General features: G+C 43.6%; 1 protein-coding gene across 4 annotated transcripts in view; it reads right to left on the reverse strand.

The window, feature by feature from the left end:
• The window catches only part of OS9 (OS9 endoplasmic reticulum lectin), a 29,415-nt gene extending 16,882 nt beyond the window's left edge, over positions 1–12,533 (reverse strand). For all 4 annotated transcript variants that reach the window (XM_046681599.1, XM_046681580.1, XM_046681589.1 and 1 more), the window contains exons 1-5: positions 12,352–12,533; positions 11,752–11,928; positions 10,314–10,377; positions 10,107–10,183; positions 9,822–9,920 (exon numbers count right to left, since the gene is read on the reverse strand). In XM_046681599.1, coding sequence (XP_046537555.1) covers positions 9,822–9,920; positions 10,107–10,183; positions 10,314–10,377; positions 11,752–11,928; positions 12,352–12,513 — 579 coding nt within the window. In that variant the 5' untranslated portion in view covers positions 12,514–12,533. The remainder of the gene's footprint in view (positions 1–9,821; positions 9,921–10,106; positions 10,184–10,313; positions 10,378–11,751; positions 11,929–12,351) is intronic.
• Between the last annotated feature and the right edge of the window lie 642 nt (positions 12,534–13,175).

Below are 13,175 nucleotides of genomic sequence, written 5' to 3' on the forward strand. Positions count from 1 at the left end.
TTTATGAAGCTAATATAACTTGATACCAAAACAAGATAGCGATAAAACAAGAAAAGAAAGTTATGGACCAATACACTTAAGAAAATAGCTGTAAAAATAAAAATATTAGGAGACTGAATATATCAATATATTAAGAATACTTCAGGGGCCGTCCCCAGGGCCAAGTGGTTAAGTTCACGTGCTCTGCTGCGGCGGCCCAGGGCTTCGCTGGTTCGGATCCTGGGCGAGGACACAGCACCACTCATCAAGCCACGCTGAGGTGGCGTCCCACGTGCCACAACTAGAAGGACCCACAACTAAAATATACAACTATGTCCTGGGGGGATTTGGGGAGAAAAAGCAGGGAAAAAAAAAAAGGGATACTTCATGACCATGGATTATCCCAGACATGCAAGGGTAAAAAGCCTTACAAAATGGATTAATTTAATTTACTATATTAAAAAACAAAGATGAAAAACCATACGACCATCTCAATCAACACAGAAAAAGCATGTGTTAAAATTCCATGCCTAACCGTGATGAAAATATTCAGCAAACTAGGAGCAGAATGGATCTTTATTCACCTGATAAAAGGTGTCTACAAAGTGCCCACAGGAAACCATCATGTTAACAGTGTAACTTCAGGAGCACTCCCTCTAAAGTCAGGAACAAGTCAAGGATGCCCACCATCACCACTTCTATTGCACTGGAGGTATAAGAAAAATGAAACGTATAAGGATTAGCAAGGAAGAAACCAAAATTGTCCCTTTTGCAGATAAGATTATTCACATAGAAAATCTGTGAGAATCTGCAAACTATTACACATTGAGAGAGTTCAGCAAAGTTGCTGGATACGAGATCAATATACAAAATCAATAAGGTGACCATATGCCAGCAACAATCAATCAGAAAATGTAACTTTTAAAAGATGCCATTTACAATAGCATCAAAAACTATAAGGTACCTTCATGCTTGAAACGTTTGCATACTCACACAAGACACAAACAAAAACTACAAAGTGTCCTGGACCAATATCATGTGAGCTGTACAAGTGCTTCAGTCAGAAAACTAAAATCCTACTAAAGTACAAGATAATAAGTAAACATAAGTAAATACATTCATAGTGGATAAAGACTCAATATCATAAAATATCAATTCTTTACAAGTTAATCTAAAATTCAACGTAATTCCGATTAAAATCTCCAAAAGAGTTTTTCACAGAATTTGTCCGATAGCCCAGTTTTGAAGAACAAAGGAAAATGCATCCTATCAGATCCCAAGACTTACTAAAAAGCTATAGCAATTAAAACAATGTGGTGTTGGCACAGGAATAGACATATTGTTGAAAGAAGAGAAGCCAAGAAGAAATGCACATAGATTAGGGAAGTTGATCAATGACCAAGGTGGCACTACAAATTAGGGAGGAAAGTACGGACTACACAATAAATGATGTGGGGACAACTGGTAATCCAGATGGAGAATAGGCATATTTAGGTTTCAAGCTTACACCATACATTAAACTAAGTTTTCATTGAATCAAAGCCTGAAATATGAGAAGAAAACTTCTAAAACATAGGTGAATAAGAAATGATTTAATGAAAGATACAAAAAGTACAAACTATAAAGAAAAAGATTGGGGCTGCCCCGAGGCAGAGTGGTTAAGTTCGCGCGCTTCCCTTCAGCGGCCCAGGGTTTCACCCGTTCCAATCCTGGGTGTGGACATGGCACTGCTCATCAGGCCATGCTGAGGCGGGGTCCCATGTAGCACAACAAGAAGGACCTACAACTACAATATACAGCTATGTACTGGTGGGCTTTGGGAAGAAGAAGAAAAAAAAAAAGGAAAAGAAGATGGCAACAGTTGTTAGCTCAGGTGCCAATCTTTTTTTTAAAAAAAAGAAAAAGATTGAAAATTTTAATAATATTGGAATTGAAAATTTTTTTTAATTAAAAGTACATTTGAGACACTATAAACAAAAGAAAACGGCTAACAGAGAGAACATAGGTGACTAAGGAATTAACTCAGGAACATATAAAGAATGCCTTCCTAACTCACTCTATAAGGCAAGCATTACCCTGAAACCAAAGCCAGACAAAGATATTACAAGAAAAGAAAATTACAGACCAACATCCCTTGTGAATACAGATGCAAAATTCTCAACAAAATACAAGCAAACCAAATTCAGCAGCATATTAAAAGATTAAAAGCACATAATGATTTATGTAAGATTTATTCCTGGAATACAAGGATGGCTCAACATAAAAAAAAAATCAATCAATGTAATATACCACATTAATGGAATGAAGAAAAAAAGCCACATGATCATCTCAATTGATGCAGAAAAAGCATTTGACAAATTTCAATACCCTTTCATGATAAAATCACTTGATGAAGTAGGAATAGGAGAAAATGTCCACAACGGGATAAAGGCCATATATGAAAACCCCAGAGTTAATTTCATACTCAATGGTGAAAGACTGAAAGCTTTTCCCCTAATATTAGGAACGAGATAAGGATGCCCACTTTTGTTACTTCTATTTAACACAGTACTGGAAGTTCTAATCCGAGCAATTAGGCAAGAAAAAGAAATAAAGGGTATCCAAGTTGGAAATGAAGAAGTACAATTATCTCTGTTCACAGGTGATGTGCTATTACACACAGAAAATCAAAGGAACCCACACAAAAAAACTGTTAGAGCTAATAATTAATTCAGCAAAGTTGCAAGATATACAAGCAACATGCAAATATCAGTTGTATTTCTATACACTTGCAATGAACAATCCAAAAAGGAAATATTTTTAAAACTTCATTTACAATGGCATCAAAAAGTAAATACTTAGGATAAATTTATCCAAGGAGGTGAAAGACTTGTACACTGAAAACTACAAGAAAGAAATTGTACACTGGAAGAAATTATAGGAGAAACAAATCAATGGAAAGGCATCCCTCATGTTGTTAAGACGGCACTACTATGCAAAGTGATCTACGTATTCACCGCAATCCCTATTAAAATCCCAATGGCATATTTTACAGCTATAGAAAAACCCACCTTAAAATTCATATGCAATCTCAAGGGACCTCAAATAGCCAGAACAATCAAAAAAAGAACAAAGTTGGAGAACTCACACTTCCTAATTTCAACATTTACCACAAAGCTACAGTAATCAAAACTAAGTGGTACTGGCATAAAGATAGACATATATACAATGGAATAGAATAGAGAGCTCAAAAATAAACCCTCGCATATTTGGTCAGCTGATTTTCAACAAGGGTACCAAGACCATTCAAAGGGGAAAAGATAGTATTTTCAACAAGTGGTGCTAGAAAACTGGATATTTACATACAAAAGAATGAAGTTAGCATACATCATAAACAAAATCAATTCAAATTGGATCAAAGACCTAAATTTAAGAGCTAAAAATATAAAACTCTTAGAGGAAAACATAGGTGAAAATCTTCACAACCTTGGAATAGGCAATGATTTCTTAAGTATGACACCAAAAGCACAGGCAATAAAAGAAAAAAGTAGATAAATAAGACTTCATCAGAATTAAAAATTTTTGTGCATCAAAGAACACTACTAAGAGAGTGAAGAAGTAAACCACGGAATGGGAGAAAATACTTGTAAATCATACATCTGATAAGTGAATACTATCCAGAAGATATAAAGGACTCCTATGACTCAACAATAACAGAAAACAAATGACCCAATTCGAAAATTGGCACAGGATTTGAATAGACATTTTTCCAAAAAAAGACATACAAATGGCCAATAAGCAAAGGAAAAGGTGCTCCACATCATCAGTGATTAGGGAAATACAAATCAAAACCACAATGAGATACCACTTCACACCCACTAGGATGGTTATTATTAAAAAAAAAAAAAAAGGAAAATCACAAGTCTTGCAGAGTGTGTGGAGAAACTGGAATCCTTGTGCATTGCTGGTGGGAATGGAACAGTGCAGCTGCTGTGGAAAACAGTTCGGCAGTTCCTCAGAAAGCTACACAGAGAATTACCATAAGGTATATTCCACTCCTAGGTATATACCCAAAAGAATCCAAAAGAGGGCCTCAAACAGATCCTTGTACACCAATGTTCCCTGAAGCGTTATTCACCACAGCCAAAAGGGGGAAACACCAGAGTGTCCATCCATCAGCAGATGAACAGATCAACAAAATGTGGTATATGCATAAATGGAAGATTATTAAATATTCCATAAAAGGAACAGGCCATAAAAAGGAATAAAATTCTGACACATGCTACAACATGGATCAACTTTGAAAACATTATGCTAAGTGAAATAAGCCAGACACAGAAGGACAGATATTGTATGATTCCACTTATATGAGGTGCCTAGAATAGTCAAATTCACAGAGACACAAAGTACAACAGAGGCCGGGGGAGGGGGGAAATGGGGAGTTATTGCTTAATGGGTACAGAGTTTCTGTTTGGGATGATGAAAAAGTTCTGGAACTAGATAGTGGTAATGGTTATAGAACATTGTTAAGGTGCTTAATGCCTGAACTGTACACTTAAAAATTGTAACTTTTATGTTATGTATATTTTACCAGAACTTAAAAATAATAAAAATAAATGAAGAATTCCTATACGTTGAAAAAAAGACATTGAAAAAATGGGCAATACACCAAATTCACCCATAAAACATACATTCCTGGTAATCCAGTGATTCCACATCTAAGTATTTCCCTGGAGAAACTCGCACACATTCCCAGCGAGCCCTCACTGCAGCATTGTGTGTAAGAGCATCAGAGTTCAGAGGACAGCATGGCGACAACCGTTAATTACACTGCATTGGCTATTGAAAGTTGCCAAGAGAGCAGATCTTAAAAATTCTCATTAGAAGAAAAAATGTTTGTAACTATGTATGGTGATGGATGTTACCTAGACTTATTGTGATCATTTCACAATATATATAAATATTGAATGATTAGGTTGTACACCTGAAACACACATAATGTTATATGTCAATTATACCTCAGTTAAAAAAAGAGCATTAGAGTTGAAACCCTGCTGCTTCTCAATAGAGGAACAGGTAAGTAAACAATGAAACACAATGCAGCCACTAAAATCATTGACCTAGGTCTCTGTGTCATGCCACAGAAGGGCAAAAACATTGACTAGTGAAGAAGCAAGTTAATACCACTGATGTATACTTTTAAAATGCAAAAAATATATATATATATTGTCTATGATATATGTGTCAGTAATAAAAGTACAAAGCAAGCATGGAGATGGTTGTGATTATTTCCGGAGAGGAGGGGAAGGGAAGAAATGAGAGAGTGGGCTTTAAGTATATCATTAGCATTTTATTCCTTTTATAAAAAAACAGATCTGAAGCAAATATGGCAAAATGTTAACATCTGTTTAACTTGGCGGTGGATTTCTGCATCTCCATGACATTATTTTCTGTATGTCTGAAATGTTTCACAATTATACATTTTAAAGGAAAAAATCTTAGATCTCTTTGAAATCCTAATTAACATAAGAATTGAGATAAGGATACAAATTCATTTAACTCCAGATGGCTAATCAATTGTTCCCAAACCCACGAAAACCACACTCTTATCAAACACTGTGGACGCTGCTCCTACAAGGAGGCATCGGGCAGAGGGAAATGCGCCATGCCCGCCCTGGAGCAGGATTTCCTCAGTCACACAGACAATGAACTTGAGTGGTCCGTCAGGATATAAAAATGAGAAGCAGCTAGACAAGTATGCCCTCAACTTTCTGTCACTAACACCTCCAGACTCCCCAGCGAATACACCCCCCTTTCATTCTAGTTATCCCCCAAAAGCCCTGCTCCTCGGGATAACCGCCCTCCCCAGGTTCTGTCTCCCAGCCCTGCCCACATTCTCTTCTCGTTCTTTCCCCCGGCCCTCAACCTCTCCTTCTTCCCCCTAGGCCCACCCAACAGCATTTAAACACCCTCCCACTTTAAAACACAAAACACCACCAAGGTACCATCCTCCCAACCCCACAGCCCCTGTCTCCAGTGCTGGCCTTTTCCCTCCCCTTCATCTCCAGACTTCTGCCATGATTTCTGCCTCTCCACCACGTTCCTCACCACCTCCTGAAACTGCTCTAGCAAAGATCGCCAATGGCCTCTGTCATTAAGTCCGACCAAAGGACTGGCCAGGGGTGACGGGCAGTACAGGACTTTAACAAATGTTCCTCTGGTTCCCCTGCCTACCGTCTGAATTTTTATTTCCATGCTTTGCTTTGCTTTGATTAAAATAATAATTCCCATGATCACCCACAAGTAGTTTTTAATTCTCCTCTTCCCTGAAGGTTCAGATGCAGCCAATACCAGGGACCGGTCCCTCTTGAGACATATCCTTCCTGGGTTCCACGTCACCCTAGTCTCCTTTCTGGCCCCTTCTTTCTGGCAAAGCCCCCTTCTGTCCATGCTTTCAGTGATGGCTTCCTCAAAGTTCTGTCCCACTTTTCTCATTAAATAATGTTTCTTTGGGGGGATTTCATTCATACCGTGGCTTCAGTTATCACTCCCAGCACTCTGGGTTCAATTCAGACCTCTCGGAAGCTCCAGACCCACACATCCAACAGTCTCCTCAGATATCTCTACTTGGATGTCTGCAGCCACTAAAATCATCAAATTTAAAACCCCAAATCATCATTTCCTTCACCAAACCCACTCCTCTTCCCACTATACCTTTCTCAGTAACAGGAACCACCATCTATCTGGTTGCTCAAGCCAAAAACCTGGGAAGCTTACTCTATTGATTTTGCCACCTAAATCTCTCCAGAAATTCACATTTCTTCATCCCTGGACCACCTTGTTTCTCCCCTGGATTACTGCAACCACATTCTAATTGGTCTCCCAATCGTTTGCTATACTTGAGCCAGAGTGAGGCTTCAAGACCAAAATTGAATATGTCATCATTCTGCTTAGATATTTCATTGGTTCCCCCTAGTTTCTCAGATTGTCCACACTCCTCAACATAGCGACAGAGCTTCATGACCTGTGACTCGTCCCCTAACAACTGCCAAGCCTCGCCTCCCACTCCCTTCCCACAATTCTGTCCAGTCACTGTGAATAGCCACCAATTCCTGGGGTTGGCCATTGTCTCTGCGTCCAGGACTTTTATACTTACTGTACCTTCCAACCCAGGGTGCCCTCCTCCTGCCTCTCCCACTCCTCTATAGCTGCCCGGCTAACTCCTCCTCCTTCAATGGTCAGTTCAAAGGTCACTTTCCCCACAGGGCTCCTTTACCTAGACCTGGTTAGTTCATTTATCGTGTGCTCCCCTGTAACTTGTACTTTACCCATCAGAGTATTTGTCCTGCTTCCTGGGGCCGTTTATTTAACAGCTCTCTCCTGAGAGCAGGACTGGGTCTCCCACTCACCATTTTACCCCCGGTTTCTATTATAGTGCTTGGCACAGGGCATTCGTCAATAGATACGAGGAAAATGCAGTCTTTGCCCTCAGTTCTTGGCCTACTGACGGTACAAACAAGTAAAGAAATGATTCAAATATGACGAAGTAAGTGCTCTAATATATGTGTGTGGGTGCTTGTGAGTTGCTATGGCCTGAATGGTTGTGTCGCCCTAAAATCCATATGTTGAAATCCTAATGTGCAAGGTGATGGTATTAGGAGGTGGGGCCCCTGGGAGGCGTTTATGTGATGAGGATAGAGCCCTCATGAATGGGATTAGTGCTCTTATAAAAGAGACCCCACAGAGCCCCCTTGCCCCTTCCATCATGTGAGGACACAACAAGAAGTCTGTGACCTGGAAGAGGGTCCTCACTCAACCATGCTGGTACCCTGAGCTCCAACTTCCAGCTTCCAGAACTGTAAGAAAAAAATTCCTGTCATTTATCAGCTCCCCAGTCTGTGGTTTTCTGCTATAGCATCCCAAATGGACTAAGAGACAGATATATGTGGACAGGGATGTAAGCATATGAAATGCTGAAGGAGCGCAACTAACTTTCTGGGTTAGCCGAGAAAGTTCACATAAAATAAGTGACATTCGAACTGGCTTCTCATTCATTCCACTCATTCAATGAATAATTTCTGGGCAGCTACTTGGTGCCAGACACTGTTCCAGGCACTGAAGATACAGCAGAAAATAAGACAGACACTGTCCCTGCCTTCCTGGAGCTTTTATAGTAGGTGAGGCAGAGGGAGATAAACTCTAAAAATAAGATAATTTCAGGAAATGATACATGCTTTCAAGAACACAACACACGGTAGGTATTTAGCAGGATCGGGGCAGAAAGGTGCGTGCACATGTGTGTGTGCCTGTGGTGGGCCTCCCCATGGACGTGTCACGGGGATGTATAACCAGAGTGAGGGGACAGAGCCAGACATTCAAAGATCTGTGGGAAGTCAGCTTTAGGTGGAAGGAACAATGAGAGGCACTGGTTCAAAGGACATAAAGGCCAATGGGGTGGAAACACAGTGAGTACTGATAACTCCAGCCCAGACCTCGTCCCTTAACTCCAGAATCACAGAGCCAGCTCCCACTGGGAGGTCTCATAGGCACCCAGGCCTTCATATGTCCACCACCAACATAGTTTCCTCCTCCAAACCCATTCCTTCCCACTTCAGTAAATGACAATTCCATTCTCCCAGTTGCTCAAGTCAAAAACCTTGGAGTCATACTTGACTCCACCCCACCTCCAATCCATCAACAAATCTTATTGGCTCTACCTTCAAAATATATCCAGAATCTAAGTGCTTCCCACCACCTCCTCTGCTACCACCCTAGTCTGAGTTGAAGTATTTGGATCTTATCCTTTATGCAAGGCAGAATCAAAGGTTTTCTAGGACTGGGCAGAGAAGTGACAAGTGCTTAGAGTGGTGTGTTAGAGCCAGCTCACCAGTTCACAAGAACCAACTGGGAAAGTTTCAGGAATGTTGCAAGACAGTTGAAATCATGGTAATGGCATGAATTTGGCCATGGTCGGGTATTTATAGAATGGATATTGGCAAATCGTACAAACCAGGGCTCCCCTCTCCACCCTCTGACCTACCCTGGTGATCTGGGTGTTCAACATTTATCAGTACACAACTGCATGTGCAAATCTGTATTACAGGAAGATAACTCTTGTGTCATGTGGTTCTCTGCAGGTGTGTATGTTTGTGAATATAAGTCAGAATCAGCGGAGGAACTTTTCCCACCATGCGTCTGCCTGCTTGAACTCAGTTAAGGACCACTTGATCAGGAACATTGTTAAGAGGCTGCTGGCAGTGATGCAGGGGAGAAACGAAGGTACCAAGCATAGGAAAGAAGAGGAAAACCATGAAAGAAATCTAGAAGTAGAATGTTTGGGCTGTTATTTACTCTAACAGAACTAGATTCCTTTCCTTGACATCACCCCTCAGTCTGTAACCGCAGACTCATCTCTGTGATTCTTTTGTTAACGTCTGTCTTCCTCTCTAGACCGTGCATTCCATGAGGGCAGCGGCTGCATGTCTGCCCACCACTGTATCCCCACAGTGGAGCCCACTACCTACACCAGCACCACCTCACTGAAGAGTCATTAAACGAAGAAAGGAGGACAAAGTGAAGAGTGAATAATGACACACAGGTTTCTAGCTTAGCTGATAGAAAGGAGAAACACGGAGAAAAGAGTACACGTGGTTGAGGGTTTGGAGGGGAGGATTTGGGAAATGTTGACTGGAAGTGCTTCTGAATATCCAGGCAGTGATGTCCAGCTGGCAGCTAGAAATATGTCTTAAATTTAGGGGTTGGGTCTGAGAGAGACGCGCTTGACTATAAGATGCAACCTCCCACTTCCCTTAGAATCTGAATTGTCACTGAGGGAGTGTCAACGTCCCTCTCTCAAGACTCACCCGAACCTCGGCCTCCCGCGGCCTCCCATTGAGGTCGCACTTGGACCCGTTGCCATAGGTCTGGCTGTGGTAGCGTTTCAGGCGATGCTGCTTGGAGGCCTGGGGAGGACATCAAGCAGGAGGGAGGGGGCGTGAGGAAGACAGCAAGGAGGGAAAATGCACTTTATCCAAATGGCCATGAAGCCCCCCCAAAACATGTCAGCTAATCCTGACCCTCCCATTCTTGTCAGGGCTCTTGGACTGCAGCCAGCACCCCTTTCTCTCCCAATCCCCCACTCCGGCCACCTTAGCTGTTTCATCATCCCAGTCGAAGGCCGAATGGTAGTAGCCGAGATAGAGGACTTCACCTTTGATCTCTGAATCTGCAAGAGAAACCACAGCGAAGGACAGTTACTCCCTTCGAAGAGGACCAGGAGGGAAGGGGACTGGGGAGGCAGGTCACCTTCCACGACATATTGCTGAGGGCTTAGGGAAAATGTGGGCGCGAGTCACCTTCCATGTGGTACTGCTGGATGTGGCGTCCATAGCAGAATTCATACGTCCACCAGTCCTTGGTCTGACAACAGAAAAGGGACAGTGAGGGATGGAGTGCAGGTGTCTCTCCTGGAACCAGAATCTCTCCTGGCTCCAGGACATGAACCTCTCATCTACTTCTCATCTCCCGCTGCTTCCACATTCAATTCTCCAGATTCTCAGTGAGGAGCAAGGACTGTTTTCCTTCTGTGACTCAGAGAGATACCTCCACAGTCTAACTCTGTTCCACCTGTGGTCTTTCCATTCCTCCCTTTTTAAAGTTTTTTTTAAAAATCCTTCTTTGCCCTCCATAAAGATAAGAAATCATGGTGTCCTTGAAGCACTCAAACCAGGGAAACATAGAATATGCAAATATTAATTGAACTTCTACAACGTTCCTTGTGCTGTTCTAGTCACTGGGGATACGACTGTGAACAAGATAAATTCTCTGAGCTCGTGGACTCAGTGCTGGGACTCAGATCAAAAATAAATAAATTCGGGGCTGGCCCCGTGGCCGAGTGGTTAAGTTTGCGCGCTCTGTTGCAGGCGGCCCAGTGTTTAGTTGGTTCGAATCCTGGGCGCGGACATGGCACTGCTCATCAAACCACGCTGAGGCAGCATCCCACATGCCACAACTAGAAGGACCCACAACGAAGAATATACAACCATGTACCAGGGGGGCCTTTGGGGAGAAAAAGGAAAAAAATAAAATCTTTAAAATAAAAAATAAATAAATTCATGATTCAGTTAATAAGATGATTTTAGATCATGAAAAGTGCCATCATAGGGGCCAGGCCCATGGCCAAGTGGTTAAGTTCGTGCACTCTGCTTTGGCAGCCCAGGGTTTTGCCAGTTTGGATCCTGGGCATGGACATGGCACTGCTCATCAGGCCATGCTGAGGCGGTGTCCCATATAGCACAACCAGAGGCACTCACAACTAGAATACACAACTATGTACTGGGGGGCTTTGGGGAAAAGAAGGGAAAAAAAAAGATTGGCAACAGATGTTACAGCTCAGGTGCCAATCTTAAAAAAAAAAAAAGAAAAGAAAAGTGCCATCATGAAAATAAAATAGGATGCTGAGCAGAGAGTGATAGGGGCAGGCGGTGACTTTACCAGGAAGGTTTCTCTAGGGGAGTGCCCCTTCTATCCCACACTGACCCTCTTTAGGCATCTCAAACTTGGCTTAACCCTCATTCTGAGATCCTTTATCCTAACCCTCCTCTGCATTCAGGAAAGTGTCATCAGTGGTTGCAGGATTCTTTGCTTCTTTCCTGTCTGTACAATGTCTACTCCTCCAATGGCCTTCTTAACTCCTGCAGGTCCTCCGGATCCCTCCTCATTCGCAGGCACCTTGGTTCTCAGAAAGAGAGCTAGCTCCCAAGCCCTCATTCCATCCATCCCGGTCCCTTTCACCTTCAGCAGGCAGGGAGCATCTTTCATGGGACTCAGCAACTCCGGGATCCCAGGCCCTTGGTAAGCAGGTGTCTCCTCCTCCCTTTCCCGCTGGAAATGAATCGCTCCAGCTGGCAGGCGACATTCATAGCGCTGTTTGTACTTAGAGGAGACAATCACCACGTCCGAAGCTTGGCTCTGGGAAAGAAGGGAGGGTCGGGGAGCAGGGAGGCAAAGAGAGGCTGGGATCAGGGAGAACAACGAGATCCCTCTTCAGATCCTGGGGAAGAGCCCGGTCAAGACAGAATGAGCCACAGGTCCTCCAGCTGTGTTTGGCGGGTGAAGGGACAGGGCACTCCCACTTCTCCACGGGGGCGGAGTCTGGGTGCTCCGATCAGGAACTGGGACCTGAAGCTGACAGAGGTAAGCCCCACCCCTCCCAGTCCCTGGCCCCAAGGGAATGGGTCTCAGTCTGCGATCCTCAGGAGTAGTCGTAAAACCCCCACCTACACTTCCCGATTCTCCTAGGGCTCCCGCCACAGCCTCCACAGCTGCCTTTCGTCCTCTGCCTTTTCCCCTTCCCCTTCTGTCCCAGACCCTCGGCCCCTCTACCCTCCTCACCTGCCCTCCCATGACAGGCAACGGCAGAATCTCGATCCCATAACGCATCTCGCTCAGCTCCTCCAGGTTCAGGCTCCCCACACCGCCCGTCAGACTCGCGGGTAACAGGAGCCCCAGGAGCAGCAGCCCCAACACACTGGACAGCAGCGCTTCCGCCGCCATCTTTCGTTCCCCTTCTTATCCAGAACCACTCCTTCCGCCCTAAACCTGGCAGAGGCCTCACCCCGCCCATCAACGCCCCAAGGTCTCATTGGCTAGACGTCCTGTCCCTCTCACGTACCCTAGTCCCATTTGTAAACGTGGCTCCAGAGCCCACGGAGAGGTGGAGCACGACGATTAGCAAAATCACTCCCTGCGCGTGATTGGCCAGAGAGGAACCAATCACCAACGAGATCAGACGCCCTCCCACCCGCTCCAGGTCCCAGCGAGGCTCGGTCTACGTGCCCGGCCCTTTTCAGTGGTTTTGCTCTGTCTTCGTCCAGCTGTCATGCGCATCTCCTGTCACTTTTTTAGTCGTTTCTTGCATTGTATCCGGCCCCGACCAAGCAGAGGATTGAGGCTGATAGGGGGTGCATGCAGTACCCCTGAAAGTTACTTAAAACCTGTTGCAAAGCAAACTATTATTATGTAAAAGCATTACCTCTTTTCACATATACAACTTTACGGCAATCTGACAATTTGTGTCAAAACCCTTCTACAGGATCCTGCAGTTGTCCTCCAACAAAATTATTCTGGAGAAATAATGAGGGCTTCTTGTTAAAGACTGGGGGGTGGGGAGCGGATGCACGTAAAGAGAACAAAGAGAAAGGGAAAGGAGACAACCG

Source organism: Equus quagga, chromosome 1 (genome assembly GCF_021613505.1).
Source record: "Equus quagga isolate Etosha38 chromosome 1, UCLA_HA_Equagga_1.0, whole genome shotgun sequence".
NCBI classification, from domain to species: domain Eukaryota; kingdom Metazoa; phylum Chordata; class Mammalia; order Perissodactyla; family Equidae; genus Equus; species Equus quagga.